This window comes from Macadamia integrifolia, chromosome 2 (assembly GCF_013358625.1).
Source record: "Macadamia integrifolia cultivar HAES 741 chromosome 2, SCU_Mint_v3, whole genome shotgun sequence".
In the NCBI taxonomy this organism is placed as follows: Eukaryota; Viridiplantae; Streptophyta; class Magnoliopsida; order Proteales; family Proteaceae; genus Macadamia; species Macadamia integrifolia.
In genome coordinates this window covers 25,251,390-25,274,632 of record NC_056558.1, presented here as the reverse complement: position 1 = coordinate 25,274,632, position 23,243 = coordinate 25,251,390, and the positions used below count along the sequence as shown (strand labels likewise).

The 23,243-nt window shown below is 37.9% G+C and overlaps 1 protein-coding gene across 1 annotated transcript; it reads right to left on the bottom strand.

Annotated features, from left to right (window-relative positions):
- Window positions 1-1,417: 1,417 nt before the first annotated feature.
- On the bottom strand, window positions 1,418-23,200 carry LOC122069728 (putative DUF21 domain-containing protein At3g13070, chloroplastic). Its single transcript, XM_042633795.1, has 14 exons — window positions 22,333-23,200; window positions 19,685-19,782; window positions 19,474-19,567; window positions 18,746-18,823; window positions 18,440-18,543; window positions 15,348-15,429; window positions 12,136-12,275; window positions 11,965-12,043; window positions 11,806-11,869; window positions 10,620-10,711; window positions 9,690-9,755; window positions 6,872-6,988; window positions 3,912-4,091; window positions 1,418-2,290 (listed from the first exon to the last, which is right to left on the bottom strand). Exons 1-14 carry the CDS (start codon window positions 22,909-22,911, stop codon window positions 2,039-2,041), a joined length of 2,025 nt encoding a protein of 674 aa, XP_042489729.1. The 5' UTR covers window positions 22,912-23,200; the 3' UTR covers window positions 1,418-2,038.
- Window positions 23,201-23,243: the final 43 nt, after the last annotated feature.

Sequence of the window (23,243 nt, the reverse complement as noted above, 5' to 3'; positions counted from 1 at the left end):
CAACGGTCCGGGTTGGTGCGGTTTCGATCCGGTTCCACCGGTTTCGGTGTGACTTTGGAACTGACCGAAACCGACCCATTAAGGATTTATCGGTTTCGGTCCGGTGTCGGCTTCGGTGCGGTTTGGGTTCGGGTTGGTACCGGTTTGGATTTATCAGGTTCATTTCAGTTTGGATCGGTTTTTTAAACCGGTATGAAGCCATTAGGAAACAACCAAATGCTGAACTGCTGAACTTCGATTTCTTAAATCGATTTGTAACCGGGTTGGTTTTGGTTTTTGGTCTAGTTTGGATTCGACTTTCCATACAAATGTATACAAAACTATGCAAATTTTGATTTTTTTTAAATCAATTTTGGAGTGTTTCGGTTTCTTACCGGTTGGTTTCAGTTTCGGTCCGGGTTTTGAGCCGATTTCGGTTTGGTTTCGGGTTCATCCGATTTTCGGTGCGGTTCGGTTTGGTTTTGGGGTTGCAATACTCAAAACCGAACCGAACCAATAAGGCTTAGGTTCGATTCGGTCCAAATTGTTATTGGTTCGGTCCGGCCGATTTTACCGGTTCGGTTTAGGAATTGACACCCCTAGTTCCACCAATATGAGATTGACCAGTTATAGGTATCGACTTCGGCCGATTCAAAACCGATGCTAGAAAGTAGAAAGTAGAAGGTAGAAAACATGCTCACAGCAACATCGAGAGCTTAAAATGAATGAAAATAAATAATGGAGCCAAATAAAGGAATGTTGGTTTGTAGGAAGAGGCATCTGTAGCGACAACAGCATCTATAGCTTTCTACACTCCATGCCATTACCTTCCACGAACTCAAAGACAAAAGAGAAAACGTTAAGAAGTGAAAGGCCAAATAGGTTAGGCTTGGGTAGGACCCTTCCCCCCCACCCCCCCGCCTTTTCATGAGCTAGCCTATATGGAAACCCAGAGAAGTCATGGACTCATTGTGTCCCCCACCCGGACAAACCCCCAAAAATCCCGGTGGGCAGATGGATTCTCTTCCTATTCCCAGGCTAGTGAGAGAGACAGGTGGGTTCTCCTTCTTTCTCAGCCATATGTGGGTTCAAATGAAACATAATCAACTCCAAAAATTATTCCCTACTCTACTTTTGTCTTCTCTGGACATCTCTTCTCTCCTCTTCTATTCTCTCACTAAGAGAGAGAGAGAGAGAGAGAGAGAGAGAGAGAGAGAGTTCTGTAAGAGGAGCAGACAAAGCAAGACTTCAAAATTTATTCTTCTAACAAGACATTCCATATGCTAACTTCCACATTACTTGGACTTTATCTCTCACCCTTTTCTCCTATAAACAGTGTTTCTGGGCCCTCTCCATAACCACCAACCCCACACTGCTTAGATTAACCATATAACCTTACTTTGTTGGACTTTGCACCTCAGCTGCCGATTCTACTCTCTTTTAAGATTATACAGAATCCATTATAAGGCTTAAAATGATATATATGTGCTAGAAGACAATATCACTTTCCTATATTTATAGCCACACAGCATTTTAAGGCTCTGTAAAAAATCACTCCCATCAGTCTAAGCCACAACACACGTAGTCCCACCAATGGGTAGGCAAAGCAAGGATACTACTGCTATCAGTTCCTCCATTGTTCTCCTGCAAGAGAGGTTCAGGCAGTTGCAGAGGGTGAAGGCCATGAGGGAAGAAAGAGAGCTCTTGAGATGGTTTGTTGAGCCTGAAAGAATCACTCCTACCATGGATCATGAGACAGCCAGGCTATTCTTCCATTCTGAATTGATATTTCCACCTGGGCCACCTCAACAAGGTTCCTTATCCCGCCAAACCAATTCACGAGTCAACCATGCCAATTTTCAAGCTGTTGAGACCCCTCTGTTGATGAACTTTTGGCCCAAAGATAAAGCCAACATTCACACATCGAATAATTTTGAAGATACCGACATCGATACTTCTCTTCATCTGTAGCCAATTTCCCTTCTTATTTTTTCTTCTTTTTGTTCTCTCTTTATCTATTTTTGCTGCTGTATCAAAGGGATGATGAGGGAGTATGTAACTACTGTTTAGTTTCTATTATTGTAACATCTTCATGTTCAGAAATTACATCAACAGAGAGGCCATCCTCTTGTCTCTCTTGAAATGGAATCTCATTGTAGTCACCCTTATCCGAGCCTTCGTCATTCCCCCATTTCCTTTTCATGATTCTGGGTACCAAGCAAGTTACTTGTTTGGTCTCTAATGTTGCCTTATCCTGGTTTATTCGTTCAAATCGGACAGCACTTACCTTCCTTGCATTACCTGCCAATATCTGCAACACATGAGGAAATTAGACTATATTAAGAAAGTATTGGCGAAAGTCGCCCCAATTATGGATGAATTTATTATGATACTCAGTATGCAGAAGAGCAGCTGATGACAAAGTTTCATATTTTCCAATAAAAAATGAAACATCCCAATTGCCTGACAGGATGCATGCAAATAAAACCTACCCACAACAAGATAAGATGATGTGCTGATAATGGCAGTTTATATTATGGAAAATCACATTTATTTAAACAAAATTTTCTGCAACTAAATTAACCGATGACGATCATCTTGATCCATTAAAGAGATGTCTGATTGTACCTTGGCGGGTTTTATAAAACTTTAATTTGCTTCACATTCTCCCCTCCCCCTCCCCCTCTTTTCAAATCTTCTAAATATAAAAATCATTAGACTTTCTGGGTCCCCATTTTTAAAAATTTTGTGTTGTTTCATTCACTAACATCAGAAGAGATGTCAAGAAAAAGAAATGGATCTAAAGTGAAAATCAAGGAGTGGAAAGTAAATATAAAAAGCCAAAAATTAGGAAATCATATGCAAAAACTGAATAAACCTCAACTAATAGTTAGACTTGAGAAGATGCTGAATTCAAGTCAAACAGAAAAAATAAGAATAAATTACGATTGCACTATACCATCCCTCCCCGTTTGTGTAACTGATAAGAGGAAGATATACTTATATATGGGCTTTAAAATGGGGGGAGGGGGGGAAGGGATAAATTTAAGACCAGTGTGCAAATAGGAGGGATGGTTTGTAGAGTTCGTAAATCACCCTTTTTGCATGGCTAGTCTTCCTCAATTTTAGCACATTCTGTGTTGTAGTGACACAGAATGTAGGTGCTATCAAACTGAACAGTTTTGATAGGCATCTGAGATGCACTTACGTAAATAGAGATGGGCAAGAATGTAAGGATTAGAAATTTGATAGAACCAAACCACTCAAATTTCTAAATCATTTACCAATTAATTCTGTTAATCAAAACTTTTGAGACTAAGGACGGTTACTAAATTATAGGTCTCGCAATCAAGTCCTGTTTAGCTTGTACCTAGTAAGATGTCATGCTTTAGCTTCATGGAGATCCAAGAAAGCAAAACCTTTGATTCCATGATACACCTGTCTGAGGCAACCTAATGGGATATGCCACTCTGGTAAACATGATTGCTCAAACCAAGGTCATATCATGAATAATTCTGCTTGAATCAAAATCACTCCGAAAGATTTGCATCTTTTTTTGGTGGTCTGCAAATAATTCGGTAAAATAACAATTCAACCAAAATAACTCAGGCCATAAAACTCCTTCTCAGAGCTAATTGTCCAGTGTCCTGGTCTTCCAATGCGACTCCCTCCATTTATTTCGCTACCATTCATATACCCAGGGTTTTAGTTATGGGTCCCTCCACTTGTTATCTTCACTTAATTTATTCAAGGATTAAAATGAAAGTAGAAACAAATTCCTAGACAGAAATCTACCATGATGGAGTAATCAAAGACCTAGGCCCAGACTGTAAACAATGCTAAATAAATTTGAAGAAATATAACGAAAATGAACAATATACTCTAGTCAAACTACCAAACAACTACATCTACACTACCGTTTTAAGCCATACCTCAAGTTTAAAAATATGATATTTTTCCTTCTGATCGTGGTGATCAGATTCTGGTTCATTAAATTCATCATTCTCCTCGCGATTTGCATTTTCAAGTACCACTTTGATAGTCTCGCCTGTCCTGGGGATATATCCAAATGCCTGACAGATAAAACCTGATACAGTCTCATACTGATGGCCCTGATTGGAGAGGATGTAATGTGTATGTCAGAATTCATTAATCCAAAGTACAAGTGCATATGTGGGGGATGTGTGTGGAGAGAGAAAAAGAGATTAGCAGAACAGATATGGTTTACTATACAAAAATAATACACAGATAAATAAGGCATGGACTTGTACGCACAACCATTTCTTGAGTTTCTCTTGACTATGTGCCAAACATCCCCCACAGCTCACCATTTCTGACTTGGGAAGAAATGGAGAGAGTGGTCCTTCTCAGCTCTATGAGCGCTAGCCTGCTATTCCTGATGAAGGAATTGCATAAAGGGCTAGCATTTTTCTGCCAGTCAGGGTTGAATGATTGTAGTTTTTACCTGCTCACTTCTTGCTAATATGAATGAAAGAAGTAAGGGCAGCCCATTCAAAAACCCATGTAAGCTCTAGAGCAGCCACACCTGCCTCCCAATCCTTTCAGGATTGAAGGACTACAGCCCATTGAACAGCTACCAAAACTATGGAAAGCACTTCCTCAAGGAGATTCCCAACTCAACATATACGATGTACTTTATATGCGCAACCATGTTAGCAATCATGATCTCAGTCAGATTAAAAGTCAGGATGAAAGGCCAGTACAATGACATGGTAGTTTAAGATCCATAGACTCTAGAAGAGACATAAGCATGGCAGATTGTGAAGGGACTAAAGGTAAAATATACTTAACCAGGATGACTATGGCCTATGGATCTATGATCCACCAGGACTATGGATTACAATCATGTTCTCTGGTTGTTCTCCCCTCAGTTTGGACTCTTATCCTGATTTAATCGAATATCATGACAAAAATCCCACGAACAAAGGAACTCCTTATAGTTTTAACAGCACAAAGTTAGAATTGTGGTTATATGCCAAATGCACTGGTAAAAAATGTGAGCCACCTAATAATGACTGTCAGAGAAGGATTCTTCAAGTCTAATGTTGATTCAATGGAAATTATTTAATGGGAATTGTATTAAAAGCAAAGGAAAGTAGTATACCACGACAACCCCCCCCCCCAAAAAAAAAAAAAAAAAAAAAGACCCAGAAATTATTTTACTGAAGTACAATACAAAAATTTGAGAACTTCCAATTCATTTTTTTGGACATTGTTTTCCAGTTACCCAAAAAAGTGGTGGCATCTTAGTCAGTGATACAATTGTCGCTCATGGAGCACACCACCCACATCATATGGCTTGATTCTTTTCCTCACCCAACTATGCACAAATATGCTCATCATGTACAAACAGAAAAAAGCTGGCTTTTATAAAATATTTCCACAAAACTTTTTTTTCCCTGTTGAAACAAAGGGAGCTTTATGAAATTCATGAAGAGATCTGTTATCTACCTTCTAGTCAAACACCAATTCTAAAATTTCGCGAAGTGAAGAAAAGAGCCCAGATCCAAGCCACAGCTTAAGATCGTAAAGTGCCAATTAACTCAACCACTTAAATGTCCCAACTGCTTAAATAAATCCAGATCTGGCTGTAATATTCTCAAGAAATAATTTTGTGGAGGACTATTTAAAATTATTTTACACTAGCATATTTGACTTGATTTCTTAAACATATTTCTATCGAGACACATAAAAGAAATCATAAACACTCATTGATTAAAAAATAAAATTATAATAATATAATTTCTTTATTTCAAAAAGGTCTTACAATTCAATAAATCAAATAGGGAGAGTGGGAAATTACTAAACCGAAATCCTAAGCTCCTTTGCTTCAAAGAAACTACAACTACTCTGACTCAACAGCCATTAAACTCTTTTGTTCTTTAATTATTAGAATCTGAAATTCCTGAAAAAGCAGGAACAGATTGCAGTTTCTGACATTTAGAACAATTCTTTCAAACCCCATCCATCAATGAAAGGGAAATTTCTATAGACCAATGAAATTTATTTTGATAGAGGAACGAATTTTGGTTCCATGAAACCCGTACCAAAAAGTAGAATGCAGCAAAAGCAGGAATTTTAATGAAAAAATACCAAATGTGACATTTTTTTTTTTTTTTTTTTTGGGTGAATAGAAAAATGCATTAAGAGCAGGGGGAGGGGAAATATAGCCCCAAAAGGGGAATTTACAAACCCAAAAAGTATACAAAAGCCCAAAAGGGCATCAATCAGGGCCCACATGGCCTAAAAGAACTTCTACAGACCGGCCTGGATACCCAACCTGAGGAGAAGGGCAAATCAGTCCAAACTGGGAAGAGAACCACAAATGTGAGCTGAAGAATGGGAGTAGATTATGAACAAAAGTATCCTTTTTTTTTTTAATGACACCAACTAGTTTTCATATGTACCTTCTACATTTTGGATAAGCAACGCAAGAAAGTTGTTGCTCGGCAATCACTCTTTCTCACACAATTTTAGTTTCTTTGGCATCAGTGTATTCCTTGAAATGATTCTACCTCGTATATTAGATCCTACTTAACCTGGTTTTCATATGTACATTCTACATTTTGGATAAGTAATTTTGGATAAGCAACTCAAGAAAGTTGTTGCTCAGCAATCACTTCTCTTTCACACAACTTCAGTTTCTTTGGCATCAGTGTATTCCTGGAAATGATTCTACTTCGTATATAAGATCTTACTTATCAGACAGGAAAACAAGATTAATATGTCGCATATAACTTCAGTCGACAACCTCTTACAAAATTAACAACAGATGAATAGATAAGTAAAAGGATAATCACATCCAACACACAAGAAAAAGGAAAACTCAAAATTACTAAAGAGAAAAATAGCCACCAATTCTTTGACAAACCTCTGTCATTTTGACATTTAGATCCTCAGAGAGTTGATCTATTGATGTATTTGCATCAACATCAAAAATCCCCTCTCCTCGCATAGCAACATAACCGGTTTTTCTCTGGATCTCCTCCTGCCATATGGAAAGCCATATAAGAAAAAATAAAAGCGAACACAACTGCAGTTTCAAAGTCGAGATAATATAATGTTGAAGGACAAAGTACAGATTTGTGGTAGTCTATGATGCATTAATTACGGACAGAGGTGTAGAAGTTGATGCCTTCTAAGCAATCAAAGGAAACTTCACAGCAAATTTGCACCAGGTGCAACCACATATCAAATAGATATAGTTTTTTCCCTTCATGTAACGCAGTTTACCCTCATTTTGGTATATAAGTTACTGTTTAATCCTCTGGTCTCATTTTGTACTAAGGTTTTAAATGATCTGAATCTAAAAAAGCAACGAGTTAAAACAATAAATTGAAATCACTAAGATAAATTTAAGAAAAAAGCAAATGCATTACGATGATTTTATTTTATAACAAAAATGAGAAGTTAAAATCTAACATAGTTGATTGATCTAGAACTCTAAAACACATCTTCTACATTATACGCATACTGCCATTACTACTACTAATACTAATACTGCCAACTACCAAATGTAGGAGTTGCTGCAAAAACAAATGTACATTCAGGGACTTCGTAAGGAAAAGTAACTAGTCTGAATGGTGCAATGAGAAATCTTGGCTACTGTCAAGTATAGGGGGCTCTGATGATAACCGCTTCTGTAAATCTTTAGAATTTGATTAACAAACAAGAAATCTTCATGGGAATCACAGTCAATCTAGTAAATCTAAGAGAGGGAAAAATTCACATGCAGGGAAAAAAATGGTGAGTTTCATTCAACTAGAGAGAAGGTCCCCCAAGATTCTGTTAAGTCATGTAGCCACTTCAGGAATGATTTCTTCTAGATTATTAGTTTTTAGGGTATTTTAGTCACAAAATGAGGTCAGGTGACATAAGTAATTAAAGTCACTTGAAAAATCATATGCATCTTTAGTAACTAATAGTCAGAATGTGAGAACATGAGTATTTATTAGTTCTTCATTTGCTTTTTGCTCCACAAATTATCAGCCTTCCATGAGCCATAATGCAACTAGGAGTACTATTCAGTTAGATGAGGCGGAGGGTGTAAAACCAAAGTCCTCGACAACAAAAAAGTCCCCACTAGCTTGGTATAAAACCATCTTCTCTAAGAAGATGACACAGGTAGAGTGTGGTCTCTTTGCCATAGCATAATCAGATGAAATACTTACCAACAAAGCAGGAATGAACTACCATAAAAATTTGCTAAATTTCTTCTATAAGAAATTCTGGTTCAAGACTTCAAGATAAGAACCTTTTGCAGATAAGAGTCCAGATTTTGTCCTAGCCATTACGTATTATAGTGGTAATCAAGATGTGGAGTTAATAGCTAGGGATTTGTACTAATATCTGCTGAGATAACCAAGATGGAGCTTTCTTTGAGCAAGGTAAGCTATAGCTTTGACATTGAACATTTCTTCAAGGCCATTTCTCAAGTACTTCATCAAAATACCATTAAACTCATTTAAGCCTGCACTTCCAATTCCCATCAATCTCCTGTGAATTCTAACCAGAATCCAACCAAACCTTGACCGATCATTCAGTCAATCATGCAGTTTCGCCCATGATTTTCTGTTATCATCCGAGCTATAACAGAACCTTCAACCTTCTACCATTAACCTTCTATAAGGCCTATTTTCTCGTCAATCGTAGCATATTTCTCCTTGATTCTTTAATCCCTTAAACCCTAGCTCCAATACAACAATAATAACTCAGCCTTTTCCCAACTAATTGGGGCCGGCTAAACCCTACTCCAATCTGACCCCTAAAACCCTATTTCCTGCAACTTGTAGTACCACTAAGTGTTTTAAATATTACAAACAGCATCTATTAACTCTCCAATTTCTCATAAACAGCACATATTCTCTTTCTAGGTCCTCTGGGCCAATTGCTTTCCTAATGCTATACTAGTTCTTCTTTCCAGTCTTTGGGGTATGAACTCCAGTCCTTCATCACTCCTTTTATTGTCTATTTTCTTCTATACTCCTTATTCAGGGCATATCCACAGCAATTTCTATAAATTTCATCAACCAAGAAAATTCCGAACTATTTTATTCTACGCCCCGGGCTGCCTCTTCAAGCCTGGACTGTCAGCTTTTACAGAATACTTACGTCATGTTCAAGTCACAGAATTATTTGCCTATAGCCAACTCAATTTCCCACTATATATAGATTGCCTCACAAATTTCGTTTGTCCAGCAAACTAGAATATTTTACGATTATATTCTCCATTGACTATTTCTTATGGTTTCACTGTTTTACAATCTGCATTCTAGATTGTAGTTCATTATATATATGTCCATAGATTTCTGTTCGATTATGCCATTCCTTGATCCTATGTCAGATCATGTCCATTGACTATTTCTTATGGTTTCACTGTTCTACAATCTGCATTCTAGATTGTGGTTCATTATATATATGTCCATAGATTTCTGTTCGATTATGCCATTCCTTGATCCTATGTCAGATCATGTTGTAGTCAAGGTGATAGAGAATGTTAGCCTGTCACAAGGAAAATTAGAGTATGTATTGTTATCAATAAGGATTGTGGATGATAAAGCACCAACACTTGGACCCCATACCTTGTAGGTTTGGTAATGATCCCACCAAGAGGACAATCAAGCAAAGGTAAAATATGTCATTACACCACTGGTACATAAATGCAGACAAAGGCCTACTTCAAGTCTTACCTTTGAATCATTCTCATCAAAGATTTCACCAACAATTTCTTCAACAATATCTTCCAGAGTTACTATCTGCTTCATCCATAGAAGAGAAGACAAATGCATAAGGTTTCAGCAGATAAAACGTAGTATTCCCTGCAAATAAGTTTCTGATAATATACATAGAGATTCAAAACAGATTCTCAAGCGAACATTGCTGTATAATATGAAAATTCCAAGAAAAATGATAATCAACTGGAATGATAGGGCCAAAAAATTTTCAGAAATAGAAGTCTTCACTAGACAAAATCTGTGATTCCAGACTCAATTTGGAGTTACCAGTCTATGAGAACCGAGTGTGAACCTAAAGTATAGGGTGACTTTGGATTTTGGAATGAATTGGTATAATACAAAGAGAAAGGCAGACCTGTCTGACTTGTGAGCATTTCAAAGTAATGGGTGCATACTGCATAACCTATTGGGAAAGAATCAAAATAGAAAGGAAAAGAAATTGTCCACATTCCACATTTAGAGATGGTAACAAATATCTCACACCATGTCATCATATCTGACCATGGCATTTTGGGTAGAATGGAGATGCAGGTACCATCACAGGTCAGCCATCAGCTCCTGGCCACACAGTTCAGCAGGGATCATGAAACTTGTCTTTGAAGCGGTTAAATATACCACAACCCTAAAAAAAATCAACTCCATATACATTACCTCTAGTCACCTAAGTGTTCTGTTATCAGTTTTCTGGCTATACATGAATGATGAATAACATGTGCATTCAATAATGTTAACTACTGATACTGCCACCAATATTGGCAATTAATCATTGTAATGATGCAATCTACTTTGACGATTTATGTTTTGAAATAAAACAGGCAGCAGTATGGACAGCTTCAAAACATAAAGCATTGACGTTCAAACAAAACAGCAATGAAATGAACATACTCCCACAGTTCCGCCATATTCATTAAGAACAACGGCCATGTGGACCTTCCTGATGCGAAACTCTCTAAGAAGATTCCATACTGACATTGAATCTGAAATACCATTATAAAAATCTTGCTTAATAGAAGCACAATATGAAACAGCGAGAAATAATACAATTCTGAAACAACAGCCATCCACACAAAGAATTAAGTAGTCCAGATGGCCTTCTAATGATGAACTTCTTGGATTCTCTCTCTTTCGGTCTTTTGTTAATTGTTTTGGGAGGATGAACTGCTCTTACTTATATATGTTGTCTGTCTGGATAGCAGACCAGTTCTAATAATCTTACTTCAAATTCTTTAAAATAAAGTGAGTTATTCATATAAGGACAGGAATACTATGCCTAGCAATTCTGACCTAAAAAATAAAAGCACCCATAGCAAAATATATTTATGTCGGTGTTATTAGCAGGGGAAGTACTGTACATTTCTCCCCAACACTACTTCACTTGCTAATAACAAAGGCGTATCCAATGCACTAGGTTCCTGCCACTGCAGGGTCTGGGTAGGGTCATAATGTATGGGGGTAAGGTTGTGTACATTATGACACTCCCCAGACCCTGCAGTAGCAGGAGCCTCGTGCAATGGGTACGCCCTTTATTATTAGCGGGGGAATTAGTGTTGGGGAAAAGTGTACAGTACTTCCCCTGCTAATAACACCAACAATTTAGAGTTGTTACAACTGCTTGTCCCAAAAGCTCGAGTTAAAGGGATACAACAATGTATCTCAATACACAACACCACCCACCCCCCACCCGTGCAGATCCATGTGCGTGTGAATGGGCCTTCAAGTGTGGGGGTGCTGTTGTGTATTTATTGTAACCCTTACTCAAAAGCTCGAGTTGTCAAGGGCTTCAACAATGTATATCAATACACAATAACACACCTCCACACATGCAGGCCATACACACACACACGGCTCTGCATATGACAGTGTCACGTGGCACCATGGGGAACAACAACACAAAACATAAACCCCTTACACCTGACCTCCTGGCTTTGATACCATGTTACAACCGCTTATCCCAAAAGCTCGAGCTATGAAGTAAGGGCTACAACCATGTATATCAACACAGAACAACAAGAGTCATCATCACAATAAAACAAGATGGAATTAAACAATTGATACACGGATTAATGGTTACCTGGAACAAAATATGCGGGCTTGTGTGCAATATCTCCCACAAAAGAACTTTCTAGTAGCTCACCCTTTAGACCAAACATATTACAATTCCACATGCAATGAGAATGCTTCTTCAACTCATTAAATAATTTACATAGTTTTTTGTAAAAAATTAGCTGACCTTTTGGACATAATCCAGCAGATCCATTGCATATGCAACACCAACTATATTGTCAACACGCTGCTCAAAAACAGGCACCCTAGGAATATTTCCAAATAATAATCAGCATATAAAAATAAAATAAGTATGAATTCATAGTAATCACGCACACTATATACAACTCTGAAGTACCTCGAATATTGATAAGTCACCCACAAGTTCTGAAAGTCGATAAGTGTTGCACTAGCATCAATTGCAACAACATCTACCAGGGGTGTCATCACTTCCCTGACATGGGTATCTTTTATCTCTAACACATTTTCAATCATATCCTGTAAGAGAATGGCCAAAACAGTAGCACCTCACTACCAAAGCCACAGTAAAAGAACATTCAATAAATAAAGCATTTTGACAGCCATACTGCATGGAGAAAATAGGATACAACAAAGGTTCCAAGACCATTGAAAGCTCATACTTGGTGTCCAATACATGTGAAAGAGTTTTTTCTGAGTGCTCATGCACCATTCTCATACTATGAGCTTCACTCAAAGAACTTTGATGGATGTGCCCAACATCTGCAAGGAGTTTTCAGAAACCAGCCAGATGAACTTAAGTAATTCTTGTTCCCCATTTTTCTTGGGAATTTGGTGAATGCATATGGTTACACTCGTTTTACTTTGTTTTGTTTCGGAATTTACATTTGCCTTTCTGTTGTTTCTTTATATCTCGACGGAAGTCGTGAATAGAAAAATATTATTGTTGGTAATTAAATAAAGGTTCTTCCCTAACGTTATTTCAACCCTATTTTTTAATATATTACACATAAGTATCCAGCGTGGTTTAAAATTTCAACCGAAATGTCCAAATTTCGGCAAAAAGTTTGTGAAACTGGAAAAAAAGGATACATGAATTGCCAAGACTTTCACTTTTCAGCGAAATGATACAGACCTCCTATATAAAATCTGAATTTCGACTCATTTCATTGAAATTTCAACTCTTCACCATTTCACCCATAAGATTTGCAAACACCTGGAATCCCCGATTTTTAGCCTAAATACTTTATTAGCTGCTAGATCAAGGTTTGGTAATCGACATTGGAGCATCGATTTCAAGATTTGTGTGTTGCATGACTAAATTACCAAAGAATAAGTTATAAAAGGGAAAGGATACAGTAGGCTGCACTACACACTAGCAACCTAGGGTTCAAAGTTAAACTACCACAGTGGATTTTTTTTTTTTTTTTTTTTTTTTTTTTTAAATCCAGTGATTCAAATGTGCATATTCATGCTTAGCCTCCTTGAAGTTTCAGAGAAAAATTCCATTTTTTCGGCACCAAAACGGACCAGATTTCACTGGGATTTTGGCCATTTCGCCGAAACATTTTGGTTTCCCCAGGGGTCAAAATCCCACCAAAAAAAATAAATAAGTAAATAACCTTAGTATCCAGAAGCTTAATAATACTATTCCGAAGCCCCCACACCATGGGTCAGAAGACCATGACCAGTATCCCAAACACTTCTCATACAACACTTTGGGTGATAATAATCTGTTTCCAGAGGCTGTCATCCAGACTGTTTTACCCCACCACAGGGCAAAGCCTGATGTAGGAGCAATTCTTTGGACTGGCCCAAACCCATCAGGCAACCCAGATGGAGATGAAACGGCTCTAATTGATTTTTGGGTTCAGTATGATATTTGGTTTATTTATTTATTTAGATTTTTAGTAGTTTGATTTATTTTGTAATTTTCTGTTTTAGTTTTAATAGGCTAATTAGAGGTAGAGTCTATTTAGGAGTTTGTGAGTCCAAATTAGAGTCAAATTTAACTCCAGTTTTAGATTACAATTAGGAGTCTTTAATTTCCTCTTTAAATACAATGCTGTAGCCTACGCAAGATTTGGATTAAAATTGAATTTTAAAGATCATTTTACCTGCGTGTTACCAATTGTGAGCATGAGCTCTCGTCTCCTCCCTCTCTTCTTCTCTCTAAACCTCTCTCATCTCTCTCTTTGCTTCTTCTTCTTCATTAATATTCTTATCTCTTTCTTCTTTTACTGTTCATTGCGTTTCTGTCGAAGTCTTCACTTTCCTGTTATTTCCAATTTACTGGGCCGAAGAAAACAAGTTCATCGATTCTTTTCGTCCCTGACCTGTTGAGTTTAATATTATGAACATAAGTTTCCCATATGGAGGCATACCAACTCCATGGGTTTTCATCTTCAAAGAATATCCCTGCTTTGAGAGACTAACCTACAACCATAACCAGATCTATACCCATCTCCCTTGCGATTTGAAGAATTTAATATAAAAGAATCACCTGGTCTTTGGGTTTGCTGTTGTTTGGAGTCGATAGAGCAGGAATCCGTGAGCTTACTCTCAAATTCCCATGACATTTGAAGCCTTGCGTAGAGAACCGCATCCATCGCTTGCAAGAAAGCCCCATCTTTCTGCCTCTGGTTTTGGGTGTTAGGAGGTTGAAGACAGTAGCTCTTCTTATGTCATTGGGCTGTCTTATTTAATTCCTCTTGCCTCCGTTAAATAAATCACCTTCCCTCCATATTTACATCTTGTCATTAAGTTATTTCCCACTCCTAGTTTGCCATTTTCAAACAACTTTACTATTACCCATGAATCGCAACTTTCCATTGTTAGAATGCCTTCATTAATATACAGAATTGTTATCCACTTAACTACTTGAGTTGTGTATTATTCGGGCAAGTCCATTAGTGAGATCCGAGTTGGATTTTTGAACTCCGGATCCACATCACTGCCACTTTATAAGGAGGGCTCATGAGAATTGCCTTACAAATCCCCAGCTCAAAATTTATGTTACAAAGTAAATCCTATTCCACCAAGTGGAATTAGTTCATATCCTCCCCACTGTTCAAGAGAAAATACCCTAACCAACCCCCCATTAGCAACATACACAGGTTGAATAATGACATGAAATAGTTGGGATACTAGTCTAACAAGACTTTATGAGCATCAGTCTGCCACCTTTTGAAAAATAGTTGCCTTTCCATAAAGCCAACCTCTTACCCACATATTCTATCCTCGGCTCCCAACGTAAATTGTCTAGGTAGCTAGCTGCAAAGGGTTAACCAAGAACTTTGGATATTACGAAGCGCTCTTTGAATTGGAAATTCTCCACCATCTCCCCCATATTGTCGACATATTATTACAACTCGCCTCTACTAGCAATAATTTTGAAGCCTGAAAATTGAAATAGCTTTTTCAATTTCTATTTTTTGTCAGTTCCTAAATTTCTGTAAGGAATTAAATTCTATAGATACCCATTTCAGGTTGCTTGTAATGCATTAGGTATATATAGAGACACTTTGAACTAGAAGAAACCAAGAAATAGCATACAGTTAACCAGGACTAGAAAAAAGTGTACCCAATTACCTGTTCTTCCTCCTCTATTGCTCCACTCAACTCTGCCCCTCGCAAAATCAACTTCAACTCATCTTCAGTAACAGATGGTTCACTACATTAACAGAAGCGAAGTGTGTGAGAAAATAGCACAAGGAGAATGAGTCACAATAGCCTCTCAAGAAGAGAAGGCCCGTGAATGACTGCTAAGAACTATCACCAACAATAATACCGTTTTCGAACTGGAATACTTAAAGGGGTACACAGGATATGCAATTAAGCACAACCTAGTTAAGACTGAAGGACAGTCTGTGATGCAACATTAACTTCTCCATTCTAACAAAGCTAGAGCCGTAAGGAATAATTGTGATGGGGCACAAAAGACAAAACATAAAGAGGGTCACATAGACTGGTCCATTGTGAGTGCCTCTGGTATATTCTGAGACTTGGACTTTAGGTGTGGTTTAAAGATTCAGAGCTTCACAGTGTTGTCATCTAGATGTCCTCTGGTATATTCTGAGACTTGGACTTTAGGTGTGGTTTAAAGATTCAGAGCTTCACAGTGTTGTTATCTAGATGTCCTCACAATCTGTTCATTTCTAGGGCCATCAGAATGAGAGGGAGTGATACTTACGAAATGAATGTTTTTTCATGGTACTCTGTAGCTTGCGTAGGATAGGGAACAGATCCCTTTCCACAATGAATTCATAGGAAAATCCCAAACCCTCGTAAATCTAAGGTGGTGGGAAGACTGCTGACACAAAGATCACCAGCAAGATTGTCTAGAGGAGACTAAAGGCAAATGGGTTGGTGTTTTCTACCCTATGTGTAGGGCAGATGGTGAAACAATTGACTACTATCCCTTACAACTCTGTTTCAAAAGTCTGGCATCACTTTCTGTGATCGTTTACTCCAGATTGAGCTATATGCAAAATATTGACATAGAGATGACCAATCTCTGGAGAGAAGCATAACTTGCCACACTCTAAAACATATGGGGGCAGAAGAACATAAGGCTCTTGCACTACAGACCAGTCCAAAAAGTTCAAGACAGATCACTGTAAGAGTGGCCCAGGTATGGAAGGAGATATTAAAGAGAGTGATGTCTGAATAATATTTGATTTCTCAAGGCCATAGGTGGGAGATTCTTCGAGAGTTTCTTTTTTTTTCCCCTTATGACCTTGGATTAGCTCTAGCTAGCTAAAGGCATTGATAATATTATGCGGGATGATGACCCTGCTGGGGTAATTGGATGAATAAATCAGGCACATCTGGATCCTTGGAGGTTCTCCAATCTCATAAGGGTCAAGTTAGAGATCAAAGCTGCTTCGGCTTCATTCCAGCGTTACTCAATGAAAGCCATTATCTTGCAGATAAATTAGCTAAATTGGAGGTGGTTTAGATCTAAAATTTGTAGGAAGCTTCACCTTATGTTGATGTTCCCTTACAGGAATTGCTCTTGGTGAGCTGCACTTTACTCCTTCCCCACCTTCTTCTTAAATATAATCATCGTTCATCACTATATTAAAAAGAAATCATGGCTCTTGTTTTGTGGGAGTGTGGAAGCAAAACTGTTAGTATTGCTTTGCATTTAAACACAGGCGGTATCTGCTACATGGCAGGTCAGTTGGGATCCAAATTTCACTGACAAGTAGGTCCCAGCCTCCCCTTCCCATGTGACAAGCTTGAGTCCAAAGTTCGAACAAAATCCATTATACAGTCAAAATAAAGCCAATAAAAAAGGTTCTAAACACAAATCTTCACAAGATTTAAGACATAAAAATACAAAGGAAAAGTTAGAATACATAATTGCCTTCCTTACAATGGAGAAGCTGCAACACTTGATGGCCCATACAGTTAAAGTACAATCCATATTTGACAAGAACATACATGCTGTTCTCTTCCCACTAATGGTCTAGATTGGCCCACTTGATATATTGCATGGCAAAAATCAGGGCAACACCACTGCCTTCCTTATCTATATACCACATGGCTTCCATTAAGGAAAACCCCAATAAAATGCCAAAGGATAATTATCAGCCTCTTAAAAGAGCACCATTCAAGTGCTTCGAGAATCACCAGCATTTCAGGGGGTGATGAGGACCAAATTTCTCTCTCGGCTACCATTCTCATAGAGTTCTAACTTCTAAGCTTCCATTGAGCCTAGAGCCAAGGGCCAATGATCTCTGAGGTCTCCAACAATATCACAATGCTTTAGAATGCGTTTCAAGTGAGAGATTGATCCTTTGGAGACTCCCCATTTAATTAGAACAATCCTGAAAGTGCTCCCCTTTGAACATCTTTTTCTCTTGGACATAGCAGACTCAATTGGTAGGAGAAAGTGGTCAGAATGAATGTCTTGCAGAATTAAATTTTTGCATACCTACCCAAATTGGTCAAAATTCAAGACTTCCTTGGAGAAAAATGGGGGGGGGGGAGAGAGAGAGAGAAAAAAGAAAAATATGGATCCTCAAATTTTGGATTTAAGAAAATCTTAAAATCTTAACGCAAATGGGATCAAAGTTGATGGATAAGTTTATAGCAATTGCAAGGTACAGAACCTCCTTGCTCATTGGTATGGGTTATGGCTGTTATCTCAACTAAATGGAATAGTTGAAGGACTCAATGACCACAATGAGTTTTCAGTTCCAAGCATCAAATAATTGTTGCCTGTTGTTTCTGTCACTATTGTCGTGAATTGGAGAAAAAAATATCCACAACAAATCACAAAGCCATCATTAATCTTCAAAGAAAAATATTTTGCACAATATTACTGGGATTACTATTATATTGTGCACCCCTTCTTTTTTTTCTTTTTTTTTGCTGCGAATGTGGTTTCCCTCCCCATCTCAAGAGATTTTTCTTATTAAGCAGCCCAAGAACACAAGGCATTCTTTAGACTCTAGTTTTTCTAAGTTCATTCTCTGCCTTTCAAAATTCTTTACTGTTTTCCACGAATATCAACGAAATAAAAAAAAAATTATGCTCAGCTATAAGCAAAAAGTAAGAAGAATTACCTACTGAATATATTTAAAAAAAAAAAAAAAAAAAGTGTGGCACCACTTAAAAGGAATACCTATAGAAGAATCATGATAAATAAAGAAGGAAAAAAGCACATAACACACCTTCTCCCTTTCAACCCGAGCATTTTAAGCATTCCCATTGATAGAAAAGTGACAACTCTTCCCGCAGGATACAATATCAAGGAAAGCCATGCCACTGGTCTGACCTAGAGGAATTGCAGAAACACTTGTGAAATAAATTGTACAACTCTTGTATATTGAAGTGTGATGAAGCCAGAAAGAAAAGAGGGGGGGGGGAATTAAAAGAAAAAAAACATAAGTTTAAAGTAAAGACAGAGCACATCAATTATTATTAAATGCAATATTTTTTTCCAGTTTCAAGAGGGGGAAGCCAATTTTGAATCTTACCACAAACCTAGCAACCTCTGGGGCATGGTGAACAGCAATACTTTTGGGAGTGATTTCTGTAAGGAGCAAAACGGCAACCTGACATTATTCAAGAAAAGTTTAGTTTAGTTGATTCTGTCAATGAATTAAACTATGACCTTTCCACCCAAAAAATAAAAAAGAAGAATTAAACTATGACCAAATTTGATGCAGAAGATTTTCTTAAAATTAAAAACAAGAAGAAGAAGGAGAAGAAGAAGAAAGTTTCAGGGCTTTGGGGTTTAAAAATAATACTAATCCATCTTCCTTGAAAAAAAAAAAAATGAAGTTCACGTCAAAAGTAACCTTTTTCTGTTGTGGTTGATGAACCAGATTTTGCATGGTTTCCTCCCTTTCCATTCTCATCCATAATGGTGGTATGGCCCCAAGAGAGGGAAAAGATGCTTTTAAAGTATTGGGATGCTTTTTTAGCACACATTTTAGTGTATATTCAAATTTTTTTAGAGGAATCCCCCCCCACACAAAAAAAAAAAATTCAAATCATGGCCATTGAAAACTTCACATATTTTGGCCATTCATAAAAGACAGTAATTTTTCAACAGATGTTTCAAAAAGATCTTTGAGCTGATGGTATCATGGTAGGCACCAAAAAATATGCCCATTCAAGCGCCAAAAGCATGTCCAACATTTTGGGGACTTGAACTATTCACAAGTTTGAGATTCAATTGATGGAAGAAATTGTGACATACAGTCATAACTCCAGTGGCAGCACTAACACCAGCTTCACCAAACATTTTTGTCGCTGCCTTTGTGACTAGTGCAGTAGCTCCAATATTGACCACGCTGGGAAACAAATCATAAAATGAACACATAAGAAAGACTTCCGAGGTTGGGATGAAACAACAAAAGAAATTCAAATCTAAGAAAATATCAAAATAGAACTTATGTAAAAGATAGTACGTGGTGCCAATAAGAATAGTTGTCAGGAACCGGGTTACATCACTGCAAAGCATTCTGAAGACACCATTCTCAGGCTCTTTTTCAGCCAATTCACGCACCTGATAAAGAACCATATACAGATCTTATATAAACAATGTGACCACCGAACACCATAGGATGGATCATCTAAGAAAGATTAGGAAAATAAAGAAACGCATCATGGCCTGCTTCACACATAAGCAATGGCTCTCATTTAGCAACAACAACAATCATAAGTCATAACCTTATCCCAACTAAATGGAGTCGGCTACATGGACCAATATGGAAATTAGAAAGTAAAGAAGCATAAAAGAGAGGTTAAAAAGAAAAAACTTGGGGATAATAGAACTTCAAGGTAAAGCAGTATAGAAAGACGTATCATGGAAACAGGATATTATAAATACAGGAAATTTTCAGCAACCAGTAGAGAGTCTTGAGAAGGTGGATAATACTGCCTTTCTAGAGGAGCTCATCAATTCCAAAATCTAAAATGCAAAACCAAATTGAGCATTTTGCACGGCTGCAAGTAACAACATAAATAAATGGGATTCAATTCTGTAGAAAATTATTACTTGACAGTAATCGAAATCAGATGCATTATGTGTCAACATGTTAACAAAATAAATGATCATGAAGGAGTAGTCACCAGACACCAATCCTTGGAGGAAAAAATGGAGTATGATGATAATATCAGCACATAGACACACTAGAAAGTCTCACTCTGTAAAAGTAAATTCAGACTCTACCCATAACAAATTATAATCTCAAATCATCAGGTCAACAGATCGTCAAAATGGGAAAAAGACAAAGAAAAGCACCTCAACCGTGGACCTAAAGATATTGAGCATTGTCCTCCTCTCCCTTCTTCTAACTTCAGCAATCCACATATACCACAGTTATTGCATTGGTAGAACACTACATTAAAGACCCAACACACCCATTTAACTGCCAAATCTAATAGATCTAGATTTCCCCTGTTCTTGTTGACATTGTCATGTTCTATTTTCTAAGAATTACGAAATAAATCACATGTCCTAATTGTATGTTCTACTCCCACTTTGTGTTGCAACCCAGGCCCCCATATTCCATGATGCCTTCTAAATAGTTTTGCAGGCGCAATGGTCAGGTTGCTCCAATGTGACCTAGTGGTTGTAGGTTCAAGTCAAGAGAGCCTCTCCACGAAGTGGAAGTAAGGCTGCGTACATTATGACCCTTCCCAGAACCCGCAGTGGGGGTATTCTCGTGCACTGGGTACGCCCTTTTTAATCCTTCCTAAGTTCTCAAAGACAAATCCTTTAAGACCCTTCTCTCAAATCATAAGTAATGGGGAGAAAATGTTCTCGATTCTTGTCTCTCATTATTTAATTTTTCTACATATTGATCCTATACTAAATTTGTTTTTTCATTCTTTCTTTTTACCTTTCTGTCTTATGTCTCATTCCAAGACAACTTTTTATGTTCTTCAGTGTACTCATAAGCATTGTCCAAGAACTTTTGCCAACTCTTCCAACTTTGTATTCAGCCAAACACCCCCAACAACAAAAGAAAAAGGAAGGGGCGGGGGAACCCAAATCAGAGAAAAATAATAATTAAGGGAGGCAAATTAGACTGGGTCAGAAGGGTTGAGCCAAGGGTCCGGAGTTATATGTCCATCAGAAAACCCAACTTTTAAACGGGCTACTCTTGCATGCCAAGTAGAATCTGTTTATGATTGGGTGGGTTTGGGCAGTCCTCTATATGCCCAACTCCATCTTAATACCACACTATTCAAAATCCAGAAATCCAGAAATCCAAAAAGCCAACAAGTCATTCTCGTATGACACTGTGATTTTGTGCTTCTAAGAGGCTAAAAGCTTCGTAATAGCTTCAATAATTATTGTTGCAATGTATATTTTGTTGGTGTACGATGTCTAGTATTTTGTCGCAATTTAATTCAGGAAGTACTGGTGTAGGTTCCCCCCGCATAGCGGGGTTGTAAGGGGGCGCGCAGGCCCTTGCTCGAATTTTTTATTTGAGGGATAGGGTTCTTCGCTATATATTTGTAGTGAGAGTTACTCTCTTTATAAGCAATTCTGAGAGGTGTGAGGACAAGCACTGTAATCCTATTCTCTATTGATAGTGAAGCAGAATCTCATCTCTCCACGGACGTAGGCAATCTTGCCGAACCTTATAAACATGTGCGCATTGTTTGTTCTTGTTTTTTCCATTACCTTTTGCATCGTTTTTATGGTTGCATTTCTACATATTCTAGTTCAATTCACTTCAACATTTCCACAATTTCTTCCAGGTTATTTAATTGCTGGTACAGTGACAGAAAATTTGACTCGCCAAATCAGCAGGGGATAGAAGGAAATTGATTTCGTGATGACCCCATCTTGACATTAGATTTGTGACGAGTTCACACTCAAGACATCATTAAGACTCACTGGCGAAAATCCTCACAGAAATTACAAGGTGTGATAAGAGCAGTAATAAGAAAGCATGAAGCTTGTAACCTCACTTTTAGTATGAATGTGTTCTCCCTTTTTGTTACTTCTGCATTTTGTGGTGCATGCACAGGCTAATCTACGAACACCATCGAGAATAAGAAAAAATAAATAAAAAGACCCAATTCTGTGAAATTTGCGTACCTTCCAGGGCCATAAAGTCGTTATCGAAGTCTCAGCCAAGGAAAAAAATGCAGAGAGACCCAAAAGCGCCGCTAAAAGCAAACCTTGCTCTTTGAATACGCATAGTAGTTTCAACACATTGGGCCAAGCGCCTCTCAGTAACAGTTCGCTCTGTCCAAAAACTCTGTATCCCGCATTACCAACCACTTCCATCGCAAGAGCTCTTTGGCAACCAAGCACAAAAATCCCACAAACCATTGCACCAAAAACAAATCCACGCTTTAACAAAAGCTCCAATAAATCTATGTTCCGATCCACGATAGAATCTCCAACCATCACACCTTCGCTTTCTCTATCTACCGGCTTCAAACAAAGCTCGCCATCAATCACCTTAGCTTCCTGGATCCTCGATGTGCATGAAATTCTCGAGATACAAGGGTCGGGATTATTTGTCCCAATTCGATTACGATAGCACATAAATCCAGTGGGTTTACTGACTGAGATTTTCAGAGAACGACTGCGAGCGACAAAGAAAGACGATTTTTCGCCATAAAATAATCTAGATCGACTGATAAATGGAGTCTCCAGTCCTAAATCCATGGATTCCTAGCTCTACAACGTATCAAAACGAAGTGATAGAACTGCCCAGAAACTAAAATAAAGGCTTAGAACTCATTCTAGAATAGCAAAACCTCCATAATCTGAACAGGCATTTTAATGGTTCCGTGCGTCTTCTCGAACAAGCAGACGCCTTGGAACTTTTTGCTGCATAACAGAAATTTCACCGAAGCGGGTGGAATGTCTATTGACCGCTCCCATTGTTTGAAAAAGAGAGAGAGAACCATTAAGTGGGTGGAATGTTCTCGGGATAAATGAGGTGATAGTGTACGCTATGCAGTCGGACAAGGAACCCAATTTTATTTTTCTCATTT